Raw genomic sequence first — 15,392 nt, forward strand, 5'->3', positions numbered from 1 at the left:
ATCTCCATGTAAGTAGCTAGATCTCTACTATTATTATTATGATTTTTTATTTATATAGCGCCAACAATTTACACAGCGCTTCATAAAATATATACATTCAACGGGTCTGACCAATCTGGAACTGTTAGGTAAAGAGGTCCTGGCTAACAAGCTTACAATCTACCAGTAAAGCTACAAGAGCAGCCAAAGACTCGCTCTTTGGAGATCATTTGAATATCTGTTTTAATATTTATTTTATTAAATTTTTTTTAGCTACAACGGAATGAGTTTTATATCCAAGCGAAGGATAGCATCCGAAATAATGATCTATCAGAAGTCTTTTTTGTATTCTGTACACACCTGGGTACACCACTTTGCGTCTTATGGTTAAGTTGACATGGCCTTGCTTGGCTGCCTGTTGCATTAGCTGTACGACAAGTTGATGGGATTTCCCAACCACCGCGGTCCCGTCCACGCAAATGAGTTCATCGCCAGATCTCAGCCGGCCGTCGGCATCGGCTGAGCCCAGAGGCACAATATGGCCTATGTATATCTGTTAAAAGGAAAATTAAACGGAAAGGTCAAGGAACGAAGAGGTCCAGAGGTATTAAGAAAAACCGAACCTCCAATTTATCACTGCTTCCACCAAGACAAGAGGTAGACGTCTTGTCTTGGTGGAAGCCATGATAAACTGGACTCGAGTCAGACATCCTGGGCATGCACTAAAATGATCCTATCAGCGTATGATCAATAGTTGATTTATTTGAAGCTTCACTTATTGCACCTGGACTGAACCCTTTTATTGTTATTATTTATTGTTTTATATAGGGCCACCAGATTCCGCAACGCCGTACAATGGGTAGACAGGACATAATAGGTAATACGATAGGAAACAACAGGTGAGGATACTCAATATGAATGAAAAGATACTTACTGGTTCACCTGGCTCATTCCCCCCAAGAATTCTGAACCCAAAACCAGTTTCCTTCCTCCATAAAAATATATCATGTTCTTGAAAATCTGGAACTTGAACAAATAAATAAATACATTTACATTTTGCGCAAACAATAGCCTTACATCTCGATGTATCCTATAACAGATTTTGCCATTATTATACAAAAAAAATACATAATATATTTAAAAATATAATTTCAGATTATATTGGATTGGGATTTGGTATTATTGGTCCCAAAAACACGCAAATTGTTGAAATAATACGGTATTATCCCAGACTTTTTAGTGATTCGTGACTTAAGTAGATTAGCATTAAGGCCACTGGACCCTCTTTAGGGAAGAGTCAGGGCAGCATATCGAGTGAATAAATCTTATGCTAAAACCACTTTTGGATGCGGCACGAATGTGCATTTTAATAATTTATTAGCTGCATCTTTTATTATTATTCAGGAAGCAGACTGACTGACTTCAGTCATTTTGTTCTGCTTTAGCTGGGGAGGCTTTTTTTTCCCACAGTATAATTTTGGAACAAGCGAAATGCAATTTCTGCTTAAAAAACAATTAATGGCTAATTTTTTTTATAATATTTTTTTAAAAGTATTTTTATATATTTTCAGTATTTTTATATTTTTAAAAAATATATATTTTAATTTTAAATATTTAAATTTTAAATATTAAACTATCTCCATAGAGAGAGAATGTGGCAGGGCTAAATTATAACACTGAAACAAACCTATGGAGTCTAATAAAACTATAAACTGGAACTTTTTTTTCTCGTAATTCTCCCATTTTATGCATGGTGGTTTTAACAAGGTAACATGGTGTCTATGGATAGATCATTTTACACTTCTTGAGTTCATAAATAAACAATTAAATAGCTACACAGTACATAAAGCTCACATCCTGGTTGATAAGATGCTCGTTTGAATGTGTATCGGCCGCAATATTTCAAGGAGTTTTCTGGAGCAAATAAATTCTCGTTAAGAGTCTGCAAACCTAGAATTCATGGCCACAGATGGAGAACATTCAATCTCTCAATTAAAAGATTATACATTAAATAAACCAAGTCTCATGGGGATGGTTACTAAGAATCTCGCAGTATTTTAAAGTAACGTCTTTTCTTTGGAGTTTTAGCTGGTACCCAAAGCAGCCCAGTGGTAATGGGACAGACTGGAACCAACGTAAATTGACATATCGATGTATGGATACATAGACCCTCTATCGCCTACTTCAGTAGCTAGCATCTTACTTATGGTTTCCTTTCTTTTATAGACCTACAGGTACAGAGTTTGAAAGACAGAGCTTTATTGGTTAAATATTCATGTCCCCCGGCATGGCTTTCCCGGAAAACCTTCAGTCATTTTTAGATCTGTGTATTCATTGATTGGAATGGTGGTCTCTAAACGTCAATTCCATTAAGAGAGTCAAGTAGGAAGGCTGATATTAAGTCTTTTCTTTAAAAAATAAATAAATAAATAAATCGATACAAATCAGAGGAAGGGCACTAGTGTGTGGTCAAGCCTCGAGTTCATACTATGGAGGAATGTTAGGATTAAAATTACGAACGTGGAATCTGGGAAATGTATGATTTGAGAAGATCTCTTAAGATGGTCTTAAGTAGCTGAAAAAAAATGTGTACAATCAGCCATTGTAGTCAAAAAGAATAAAATAAAAGAAGGTTGTGAAACATGTTCGGCATGACGTGATATTACAAGTTTGTTAAAGAATGTGCTCTCTTATTGCAACCTTGAAGGAAACAGTTGATGAATGTCATCAACTGATGAGTTTCAATTATCCTGTATCCTTTGTTGTTTTTGATGGAAAAAGGTATGTCCTATAAAACAGCAGTTTCATTGTATAAAATTGCAGCTTTCCACTACTTTTTTCTTTTACAATGCTTCTTAATGATTATCATTCTGAATGATCTTTAAGTAGGGTTGTTGACAACCTAGGAGCACCATGTGTGTGTGGGAGCCACCAGAAACCACCTCGTTTTCTATCCCTCACCTTCCACCAATCCAAATTCTATCTGTCGGGAAAGAATTGGGCAGTGGGATTGGTTACAGAAATATACGAATGGTTGAAAAACATACTTTGACTAAAGCCCAAAAAAGACTACCTTTAAAGTACTAAGTATTTTGAGGACAGATTGAAGATCTTTAGTTCATGGAATTAATGATTAAAATTACATTTTAAGATTTATGCAATGAAAATTTGTTGGAAATTGACTAAAATCCAAACAGTTGACACAGCCTCATTGCAGCTGAGACTTAGCCAATGAAAACAGTTAAATTAGTAATATCAAAATGGTATTTTCCTACGTCACGTTCCGGAACACAAAAACCTACTATTTCAGTTCACTTTGCCATGTCAATAAGGCAATTAACTGCGAGGCCTCTCTTCATACTGGCCTTTTAGTCTAATTGGTTGTTAATTTAACTTTATCAAGATTAAATAGCCATAAAAAGTTAAACAAACATCGATATCAATCCAATGTTCTTTCTTCATTACAGATTCACTAGAAATAACGCCTCTCTCAAAGTGTTCTTGTCACGCATCTTTTATATCAGAGGAAGATAAAGGAAGATAATACCGTAAAGGAAGATAATACCATTTAGACAAAAAATAAAACCTAGCAAAGGTGGCGTTGTATTTTTTCCTAATTGTAGGCATTTCAAATAAACCCCTTTTTGTAGATTATTCAAGATTATTATGAGGGGCCATCAGCATACCCGGGAACTCTCAGGGATTGACCTCGAGTTTCAGGGTTTTTGTCCAGATCTCAGGGTCTCAGAGTGAAGGGGAGATTCTCAGGGGTCACGCAATCTGGAAGCTCAAGTTTAAATAATGGAAAGCCAAGAGTCTCAGGGTCAGCTCATCAGGACCAGACTAGCCATCTAGCACACCAGGCAATAAACCTGGTGGGCATATGGCCAACAGGACCTTACTGCCACTCAAATTGTAAATTGGGTCCTACAGTGGGCAGTCGATGTCCAGATACACACAGCCACATGCTGGTCCCCCGGATTAGTTTCTTCTTTCTCCTGGTGGGGGGGGAGAGGTATCTGGTCCCCTCCCCACCCACTTTTAACTACTCCCCATGCTTATCACCCAGACCCCTCCTCTGCACATGGCTAGCCCCACCCCTACACAAAGACACTCCTCCAGAACAGGGAGAGCTCAAGGTAGTTTACCCTAGAACTTCCCACATATGCCCAATGACCCTATGGCATTGAAGCTCTCACTCTACTATTTGACCAAAGCTGAGGCCGACGACAGAAAGAGGATCCAGAGAGAATCAATAACAGTCATTTAAAACATGTGCCACTGATGTGGAGCTCCACGTAACACCAGTTCCTCAATGCCTTACCCAAAGTCAAGTATTTACTCACCCCTACACATATTCAGATATGATAACTATGCTTTAGAACAGTTTGACATATTATGAAGCCCTCTAACATTCTGAGCTGGGACAGTTGGAATGACAATTACAATCAGAATTTAAAAAATCTGGTTAAAATATGTTAAACTTACGTCTGCTTTCATACATGCTCCTGGACTGGGCCCAGATTTTAAATGGATCCGGCTTTTTCTGCCCAGAGCCTTCCACCTGGTCCACAGCTGGTGCTTCACTTGTTGGATAATCTGGGAGGACTGGAGCAGTGTGAAGTGGGGACGCTGTGTGTCCACTATGGTGACTTGAGGCGCTGTGATGTGAGCTATTTTGACTGTCTTTCCTTTCAAGTGGTTGCTGTTAAGAAAAGAAAAAGATTCAGAAGTCCTTAAGGATCAATTTCTTGCCAATAACATCCAACACATACAGTCTTCAAACATCAAAAAATTCCGGTACACAAGTTTTTTGAGGCTATACAGCTGTGATGACTCCCAACTCCTGATATGTTCCAGATACTCTGCTTGTTCCAGATTATTAGCTTTTAAGGGAACCCCAAGGCCACTAAAAAGACCATCTTGATTCTTCTAAAGTTGTGCCGTGTCCATACACAACATCAATAATTTATCTCTACAGCCTTTGAAAAAAAAGGTCATGTCCTTTATCATGGAGAATAAGATGAAGATTCGCTCAGCATAATCCGTCGTCGTTCCTACACAATCACCAATATGGATGATCCCATGTAAGCATGTCGTACTTAATCATATATATATTTCTTTGTATAATGGAAACCATTATCCACGTATTTAATAATGGTCGAGATTTGAATAATAATGTTGGCGCTGACACACTTGTGGATTCAAAAACTATTTTAAAAAAAAAATAGACCCATGAACACATTCTTCTAGCAAAAAAAAAAAAAGGTGTTAAGCAAGATTAAAAAAAAATGAAGCCACATAACGCTACCGGGTTCCGCACAGAGAATGTGAAGAGGTAACAATTTCCTGCTCGAGTGCACCCTGTCTCCCTGAAGGAGAGCTGAAGACGGTTGTTTTAGCAATAATCTGTAAAGAATCATTTTGTTAACACTGCAGATTATATTGGATATATGCAGATTTCAAAAATAAATGAAATAATCCTGTCGTATTTAAGAATGATATATTTGCCAATATATTGCAGTAGGTGCAAAAACACCACCAAACAAGAAACAAAAAACAATAACAAATTAAAAAAGCGGGTAGATATATTTAGCTTGGAAAATGTATGGAGCTATTTTGGCAGCCTGATTTAGAAAACGCTAGTTGGAACAGAAACATTCCGGAGAGGCATCTGGGAATGGGCCGTCATAATTCGAGAAGGTATAAAAACCCCAAATAACCCATGCAGTAGATCGAAGCATGTTCTTAAAGGGTTAAATGATGATGTATGCCTCCGTATCACTCCAGGGATACAATCAGAGTTATATTAAAAAGCTCCTAAATTGTCTACAGAAACAATGGGAACCATTAATAAAACAGACACAGCCATCGCTCCGCATTCACGAAACTCGATAAGATTGAAGGCTTGGGTGAGTGTCACTCAACAAACTATTAACGGAAAGAGTGACACTAGGAAACTACGAGACGACGGACGTTTTTTTCTTTCTTTATGGGAAGAAGTAGGTTTTTGGAGGACACTTCTTGAGTTAAAAAAAATATATACACATCACAGAAGAAGAAACGCAGCAGAAGGGCATAAGAATGAGGAATATATTTCCATAAATTATCGAGCGTTGTCATGACAAGATATACTTACATAGAATAACAACTTTCTCAACCTCTCGACTCGGCAGGGACCATTAATCCATTGCAGAATAATGGAGGACTGGAGATATCTACTTGTTTAGAGTGCAATGATAATTTGCCTTATTTGCCAACAGCATTAGAATGAAATTATTCATTTCCGAGTGGTTTTTTTACAAGATTCTACAGATATGGTGATTTTTTTAACAACTCTCTCAGGCGCTTCAACGAGAGCAGAAAATGCTCACTATTGGAAAACAGGATTGTAACATAAAACGCTAGTCAGGGTCCTAGAATCGGACCATAGTAGCTAAATCAAAGGACCCTGGGAAGTTTGGTGGGATCTGTAAAGACTTTCAAAACCGAAGGCTCCAACATGTTTGATAACTCGTTACAGACACTATTTTTTTTTTTTTTTTAAGTAAATCTTTGATTATTATGGTAATATTACACTTTTTAATTGACGTTAGGAGCATTGCAAGAACACAAAATATCAGGATAAGGATATAAAAAGAAAAAAGGGAAAAAATATTGAACTAAGTAAATCACAATAAAGAATTTAAAAAACTATTTATTCTTTTATTTAGGTATGAAGTCATGACGAAGAACTCCCTATGAGCTCACTGGTGGATCACTTCAAGTTACTGTTCCGTTTATGAGCCCGGTTTGCCTATGGTATCTCTTGTATACAAGCCTGTCGCATTTTTTTTAAAAAAGAGAAACAAATTCTTTTTAAATCGTCATTTACTTTAATCCGAAAAGAATGTTTGAGAGCAGATCAAGGGCGAGCAAACACATGATGACTACAGATGTGAGTGTGGTGTTGGTAAGAAGATTAGCATATGGCAGCAGATGTATAGTATACTCATCTAGAGATATGTTGACAAAAAGAAATATCATAAAAGGATAAAAATCGAAATTCATATATAATCCAAAAATTAAATCCGAATGTAATTTGGGTTCTTAAATATATATATATTTATTTTTTTATTTTTTTTTTAAATAGAGTAGTGTTGGCCAGATTTATAAATGGTTGGCTTTTGGAATTTTAACAAGCATTGGTTAGGGGCATATGGCTACGGAACCTAAGACGAGACCAACGACTGATTAAGGTTTGAGTCTTTACAGCAGGAGAAACAGTTGACTAGATGGGCCGAACATGGCCGATCTGCCATGAAACCCAATGTTTCTACGAATTGAAGTTTTTTGAAAGATCTCCAATTTAATTGGCTGCGTTAACACCATGTGATGCAGCGGTTTCCATGGTTAATACTCTGTTGTCTGTTAAGGCAAAAAGAAAACGTCATCACGTCTGAATCTGCCCCTTCTGGTCATGTGCAGCACATCAAAAACCTAAGTCACAATCCCATTGGGTACATTGGTCAGGACAGGAAACCAATGACGCACCGGCTTCTATGGTCTGCCACTCCCACCAACCCTTAAGAGTTGTCCACTGTCCATGTACCCGACATATTGTAAGAGGTAGACTTCTGCTGGGATTACAAACAGAAATTTGCTGCCAAGAAATCCTTAGTCAAGTTGGACTTTGTAGATCGTGAATTATTTGTGCAAATTTTTTTTTATTATTGAATTTTCCAGTGTGTTATAGACCCATTTATTGGAAAATAAACGTTCTACGGTTGAGGCATTAATTACACTCTACTGAAAGAGCTTGGAAACATTCCTTGTAAAGGAGCTTACAGCTAATGCCCGAGGATTTATCTTGCTTTTCACATCACAAATTAAATCTGGCTCCTGTTTTTTGGACAACAGACATTAAACGTCGTCGATATAACGCGCACATTACTTAAACGGGGCTGTGGTTAACTAGAGAAGACGACAGATTTATTTAAAGAACGGGAGTCCTTGTCACCAAAGGCCAAATCGTTTCTGACTACGGTGCAGAAAAATAACCATACAGCTTGACATTTTTGTGATTGGGCTACAAGCGAGTCTTTTTTTTTTTTTTTGTACTAATATAATGTGACACTGGTTTGGACCTGAAGTCATGTGACCTTGCCCCAAGCCATTAGAAATTATATCAATTATTTTAATATACATTCGGTTTTTGGTATACGAGCAGAACTAATTTGCGTGGCGTACGGTGATTTATGAATATGATAGGCACAAAAAAATATAAATATTTTTTTAAAAAATGTAATTTTCTAAGAACTATTGAGTATGTATGTTAAATAATTGAAAATCACTAAAATCGGTCAAAAATCTTAAAAAAAGAGATAACTGATAAAGTTTGCGTTTAAACCCTTTTTTAACGAGACGTTAATACGCAGGACCTTTCCCTCGAAAAAAATATAATTGTGAAAAATGTCTAAAACAGTTGAGATCATCTAAATTTAGTTTAAATGTAAATTTAAAGTAAAAATGTATATCTAAAAAAATATTTATACAGTACATACAAAATAGTCAATATTCTATTCTAACAGCTGGATAGAAAACAGTTAAAGGGTGCACAGGGTTTTTTTTTGTTGTTGTTTTAACCCTCTGACTGCCAGCCAAAACACTACTTCTAAAGCTGCTTACAAAGAAGAGGTAACAGCTGACGAAGAATACAAATATACGTATACACATTTTCTATAATACATTAACGGGAAAAAAAAAACCCCAACAACATCAAATATAACTCATCAAATAGTTCCAGTTGTCTAACTCTTCATCATAGCAGGCGATGGTGGTTTGCTTTTTTTACATTCTTTTTTTTTTTTTTTTTTTTTTAGAAATATATACATATATGTGTTTTTTTTTTCATTATTGTTCTCATTTGGGGAAAAACAAAACAAAAAAAGAAAAACAGGCAGGTTCAGCGCAGCATCTTGAAACCAAATAAATAAATAATGAATAAGGCTTAGATGTTTAGAGGGGGGTCCCAAACCTGCAGGCACCCGCAGAGAACCTTTTCCGAGAGATAGACAAAGGCTGTCCCCTGGTGGACTCAACACACTAACGGCGTACGACAGCGACTTCATCCTTACCCTTTCTCGTTTCTTTCACGAGATATAAATAAATAAAAGAATCCTTGGTTACGCCGGACAAAACCCAGAACCTTGGGAATTAATTAGAATACTTAAGGTCCCAAAGCTCCAAGGTGAGGGTAGCAGGTGTTCCATCACCCCGTAATATTAAAAAGAAGGTGGAGTCTCTTGATTTTTTCCGACGTCGGAAATGGATGATAGTTCACCCCCCCCTCTTTCCTAAATTAAACTGCCACAGAAGTAACCCTCGACGATTAATAGGTGCGATAAAGACATAACCGTTATGACGGGTGGGTGCAATCGTAGCCTGCTGCATTGTGCTCTCGAATCGCGAAGCGCCGATTAAACTCATCTGTGTCGTCCGTCCCCCCCACCCAACACTATGAATAAAACAGCGATAAACCCAACCAAAAAAAAAAAAAAGCAAATTGACATTACAGAGACGTGAAAATCTTTAGATCGGCACATAAGAGAGGGGCAAAAAAAAAAAGAAAGGAATAAGAAGAAAATGTCTTACCGACTTCGGGCTCTTCCTTGGGACCGGCAATCCTGGAAAACGACAAGAGGAAAATAATCATTACCATACAAATGGTCCGTTCATCTAAGAAAAATCCCAAGGTATATCATTCTAACGTAGCCATCTGCACAGCAATGCCAGGATTGTCTCTTTAGCATCAGAGTTATCAGTCTGTTTATAACGAATCAAAAGCAGAGTGCGAGAAAGAGAGAGAGCGAGAGAGCGAAGGGGGGGGGTGAGGAAAGGGAAAAAAAAAAAAAAAAAGAGAGAGAGAGAGAGAGGGAGCGAGAGAGAGAGAGAGAGGTGGGGGAAACAAGAGACAGAAATCTATCTGCATTAGCTATGCTGACTTGTGCTGCGGCAGCCCAGAGCCTGGGGGAGAATAAATTCAGACCTTCGGCGGCCTAAAGGAATCGAGCGCTCGGTGTGAATCTCAAACGCTCTCCTGGATTAAGAGACACTTGGCAAATAATTAAAGCAAGATTTTTTTTTTATTTATTTTTTTTTGACGCGAGCCGCTTGTCAGTTTTATCAGACCAATGAGAACAGATACAAGCTCGTGTTAAAAAATGTTGGGTTTTTTTCCCCAGCAAAGGAACGAAAGGGGGAGCCGGAGGGGGGGGTTGATATTCCATCTAGGTTAATAAACATGTAGCAGTCGGAAATCTGGAAACCAGCGTGTTTCGTGAATTTTTAGTATTTTTTGTTCTTTTGTAGGTGACTGGTATAGTTTGGCCACATCTCACAGGGCAAACTGGGAACCAGTTGAATTTTTGATGATGAAAAATAATTTATGGGATAGGTGTAGCTTAATAGAAAAAAAAAACAGATTTTTTTTCTAATGGAATTCTTATTTCTTTTGTAAAACAGGATTCAAAAATATTTTGCTAAATTTTTTTTTTAAAGACAAATTTCTATAAGATTTTTTTTTACATATAGGTGCTAACTGGCATGAACTTTATTTAACAGCCATTTAAATATGTACAAACAGCACCAGCTACCTCGTAATTCTTGACAACAGGGTTTTAGGGGAGTCTTAGTTCGATGGATAAAGGCCTGGATTTGGCCACCATGGCCAATTTGTAGACTAAATAATAACATTTACAAATTATTATTTTGTATTCTTTTTTATATTTTTCGACAGAGTTAAAAATTCGTACAAAGAAAAAAAAATGTTTTATGTATTATTTTTTTTTAAGCAGTTTCTATGGTGCAGTACGTGCCACTTATTTCAAGAAGTGCAAAAAAAACCAAAAGAAAAGCATAAATATTTTTTCCTTGTTTTACATCATATATATTTGCGAAAATTTAAAAACAGCCTTAAAATTATTATTTTAATTTACTGAATAAAATTACATTTTCATCAGTATTTACCTTAAAGGGTTCCAAATACTTAAATCATGTTTTCATTAAAGATCCAATTTAAAACAGTTTTAAACTTTAAATATATACTTTTGCCCAAATATAATAAAGAATCATATGTTTTGTATTATTTCTATTATATAGAGACTAGAAAGGCGACAACCCCCCCCCCCCCCCAGTAACATGCATATTTCAAGGGACCCTTAAATTCAGGGAATACGACGCTCACTATGCTATGATGACAACGGTCTATGGCAAAACATTGATGAAAAAAAGGTCAACCGCACTTAATGCCGCGTTGGACAGCACTGACTAAATTAAATGTCAATCGAAATGAGGAGTTACTTGCAAACATTTGGTTTTAAGGGGAAAAAATGAATCTAAAACACAGAATGTATAAATGTCAGCATGAGATATTGATGGAATCGTAAGAGGTAATGACCGGCAAAAGCTCCCCATTAGCGTTGTGTTTCCATCTCACAGACCAGCTTTCTCCTGATCACACCTTAAACTATAGGCGTAGCTGGGATCTCTCTGGCTCTGCCTACCGGAGCCCCCCCCTCCATGTGGGATGTGGATAGGAGGTCCCCCTGACATCGCAGGACATACCATTTTTGGAGGGGAAGTAGGCGGGGAGCGGGGACCTGCTTAATTGAGTCACCTGCAGTCAAGCAGGGATATCAACCGCAACATACTGGAAGCAAAAGCACCAATTGGCAGTCTTATATATAATCACATCAGTGTTGAATAGGAAGATATCAGTTACAGATTTTGTGACACTGAGAATCTTCTCCTTCAACCTGAGATTGGGGGAAAAAACCCTGAGACTCATAACATATTTGCCTGATTGTATCTTGCCCTAAAAGCACATAAGTAATCATTCTATAGTTGTACTATTATACTACACCGAGAAGCCCTGAACCATGCATTATTAATGCATGCATGCCTAGCCACTTCTGGGGCATGCATGATGGAGATGAGACGTAGGGTAACAACCATTGACCAACCACCGGGGGAACATCTACAAAATCTTTCCTATTCCTTCCTGTTTCTCTTCTGTGTTGGACTGGAAGGGGGTCGGATTGCGCTAGATGGAGTCCAGGTTGGAGTCGGCAAAGGCATGTGTCCAATCACCATAAGCCTTGGACGCCCAATGAAATGTCATGCTATGGGACACTAAGGTTCGTATATAATTTCAGAAAAACGTATTTCTTAGCTCTTCCTATTCAATTTTCATTTTATTTTTTGTACTTTCAACACAGGAAAGCTTTCCGGTTATCCCGCGCATGTCTAAATTCCCTCACTAGATCAACCTCTACCGCTTCCGAACAATAGAACCAAGGGAACAAAATATATTCCTTCAAGAGCCTCCAGAATCTTGTTATCGCAATTAAACCCAGATCCTTCTCTTCCGAGCCAACTGAACATGCTGAAAATGATTGAAAAATACACAATCCCGTTGTTTTCTGGTTCCCCCCCCCCCCCCCCACAAGAGCAATGAATCACAAAATGTCATTTTCTTTTCCTACTACTGTTTACTGCGAACCCCGGCGGTAATTGACTTAAGGAACAAGGTTGTATTCGCTTGTATTAAATGTCAAGCGCTCTTTTGGGAAGAGCGCCGAACATGTGTATTAAATCATTTGAAAACATGTATCGCAAAGTAAATAAATGGATACATTTCTGATTAGGATGCTACGGACAGAAAAGGCATAGCGTCCTTCCGTAATCGGGGCGACTCGCGGATATTTATTCAAATAAACAGCAATAGGGTTCTTCTATACTATTATTTTAAGCTACACAACAACAGCGTAGTCTTTAAAGAGCCCGTATAGATTATAGACATTTATCGGGAGTAATGGAACACGGATATCGTTGGCTTGACCTACGTTGGGTTTCAAGACATTATATAAGCCGTATATTCACCAGTTTGAAACCGACCCTTGGAATTCCGACACACAGCTCTAAACTCACGGGAAACAGAATAAGGATTCTCTCACTTTTCAGATGATAAGAGTTTTTAATCTTTTTTTTTTTCCCTCCCGACAGGCAAAGAAATAACGAGAGAAGCAAACAGAAAAACGGAGACATAAAGACGAGATTCATCAGACAGGAGGAGAGAAAAAGATTCATTTCAATCCCAGGGGTCAATGGAGAAAAAAAACGCAGTCAATATAAAGAGCCACTTTAGACCAGAATTGGTACCTTGCAGCCTCAAGACCGGTGTACTCCTGACCATCGAAGCAACATCGAAGACAAGAAAAATACTAAGAATTAAATCCTTATCTTAGTATTTCCACCGAAAAAAGTCCCTCACATTAGACATTATTTAAAATAATGTCTTGGGTACTTTTCAAATAAACTGGAAGCTTTTTATTTTACCCAAAAGACAGGAAGGGTGTTTCCTCTAGGGTGACTTATATTTTCTTAACGTCGTACAGTATGGAGATGACTCCTTCATTTTCTGCATTGGTTTCATTAAATTTGAGCCTCTCAATCGCTCCTTTTTAATGGACAGGACCAGAAAGGCCATCCAGCACACTGGGCCAATGCCTGGTGGACCTCTGCCCGACATCGCTCCACGCACACCTGATCTGCTGCACCGACAGTGTGTATGGCCACCGGCCGGATATACCGGCCACGCGCTACATGAGCAGAAAAACATAACGTGCCGATACTTATATCCAGCCAATAGGGCGTATATATATATATATAATTTAGCAGGAGACACAGCTAGAGGCAGTCCATGGAAATGGTGGGACGTAATTTTTATTTTTGTCCTTTCAGGTCTCACTCTTGCTGTTTGGGGACAATCTGTTGAGATCAGATGCAAAGGCAAAAGGGTCAAGTATTCTGCTGGTGTTCAGCCATCAGCGCAAATGAAGATCAATGAGTTGTCACCAATAATTTATGATTTTATTGATCTAGCAGCTAAATGGTCATTGATATGAATTTCAATGCCCCTGAACGGCTACCAGTCCCAGCACATTTCTGGGAACTAAAATTGCTTAAAAACTGAGATTTGCCTTCTTTTTTCATAAATACAACTGATTTTATGAAACAACTGGTCAAAAAAAAAATACGAACTTTCAAGAAAAGCAAACCTGCACTGACCTCGGGGTACAGATAGACCCAAATATCCACAGGGCTGGGGTCAAGTGAGCACATAGCGATCACCAACATGCCGGGCTTGAATGGGCCCATTAGGGCCCATCTGTAACATTAGGAGTTGCAGGTGGAGGAGCTATGACCTTGCCCAATGCCCCGTTAGACATGTTCTTGCACTGGAAGGAAGGTGTGATGGGCAGTTAGATGGGGGCCCAACGTTTTTCAGAGACCTCACTGCTACGGAAGAGTGTGAGCAAGGGTCAACGTCAGAAGAGCCACATCCTATTTACTGCAGTCTGACCCCGAAATATGGCACCTAGATAAATCTTATTTAAGTATGGTGTAAGGTCTACAATCCAATCAGCCATGTTTCTATTCCAGATTACTCACATCCCGGAATTTTTACATAAAGAATAAATTGAGGGCACGAACAAGTATTTGTTGAAAAGAACCCTCATCTGTGTTGACAAATAATTCTATATGTTTGTTCTCTCGGGCTGATGAAAAGTATGCAAAAATTGGTTGACTTCTTACTTCTTCCAGTACAATGAATCGCAAAAACATTGTGAATGATTTCTTCGTGAATAATTTTGCATTCAAATCGACCGTCAGGGAAAGCAAAGGCACGTCTCCTTTTGAAAAGTGTCTTTCTAATGACACTGAGAACATCACACGTTTTGAAGAATGATTTTCAAATGCTCGGGTTCCAAATTACAAAATGTGTCAAAAAATGATCTCTATCATCTTTGATACATCTCTTTACGGGGTTGAACTGTTAATGCAGATATAGAGGTATCAGAGTCCGTATAGGATGTATATCGCGAATAGAGTTAAACGGGGATAGATGATATTAGATTTTAGACTTTCAGGATAATCATATATTTGCAAAAAACACCTCTTCGCCTCCGTTTTCCTTGGTAGGACAATATTGTTATTATTCGTTCTAGAACAGATAGTATCCATAGTATGCTGTGATACCTTTTAGTGGTGATATCATATTATATCCCGGGGCTTTGGTGTGGTCGAAGAAGGGCTTGCCTGTGACAGTATCCTTAATGAAAGCATCACTGCTTAGTAACTTATTGATATATTCTAAAATGCCAAAATATTAATAACTACTGTAGACTGATAAGAGAATGTCAGATTTTGTTAACATTTTGTTGGAGACCACGACGCAATGGAAAAACACAGAATCATGGGATACATACTCCAACAACCGATGGAGGGTTCCAGGATCCCAATATTAACGAGATGTTGACTTTAAGATGGGATACTATTGGTCAGACTAGATAACAAATCAGCTGCTCTGT

General features: G+C 38.0%; 1 protein-coding gene across 2 annotated transcripts in view; it reads right to left on the reverse strand.

Annotated features, from left to right (window-relative positions):
* LOC149278705 (membrane-associated guanylate kinase, WW and PDZ domain-containing protein 1-like) overlaps positions 1–15,392 on the reverse strand; it is a 152,076-nt gene that overhangs the window by 11,274 nt on the left and 125,410 nt on the right. For both annotated transcript variants that reach the window (XM_089501834.1, XM_089501833.1), the window contains exons 13-16: positions 9,613–9,644; positions 4,468–4,684; positions 914–1,005; positions 340–532 (exon numbers count right to left, since the gene is read on the reverse strand). In XM_089501834.1, coding sequence (XP_089357960.1) covers positions 340–532; positions 914–1,005; positions 4,468–4,684; positions 9,613–9,644 — 534 coding nt within the window. The remainder of the gene's footprint in view (positions 1–339; positions 533–913; positions 1,006–4,467; positions 4,685–9,612; positions 9,645–15,392) is intronic.

Source organism: Sceloporus occidentalis, unplaced genomic scaffold, assembly GCF_023333645.1.
Source record: "Sceloporus occidentalis isolate IW3139 unplaced genomic scaffold, rSceOcc1.0.p SCAF_183, whole genome shotgun sequence".
Taxonomy (NCBI): domain Eukaryota; kingdom Metazoa; phylum Chordata; class Lepidosauria; order Squamata; family Phrynosomatidae; genus Sceloporus; species Sceloporus occidentalis.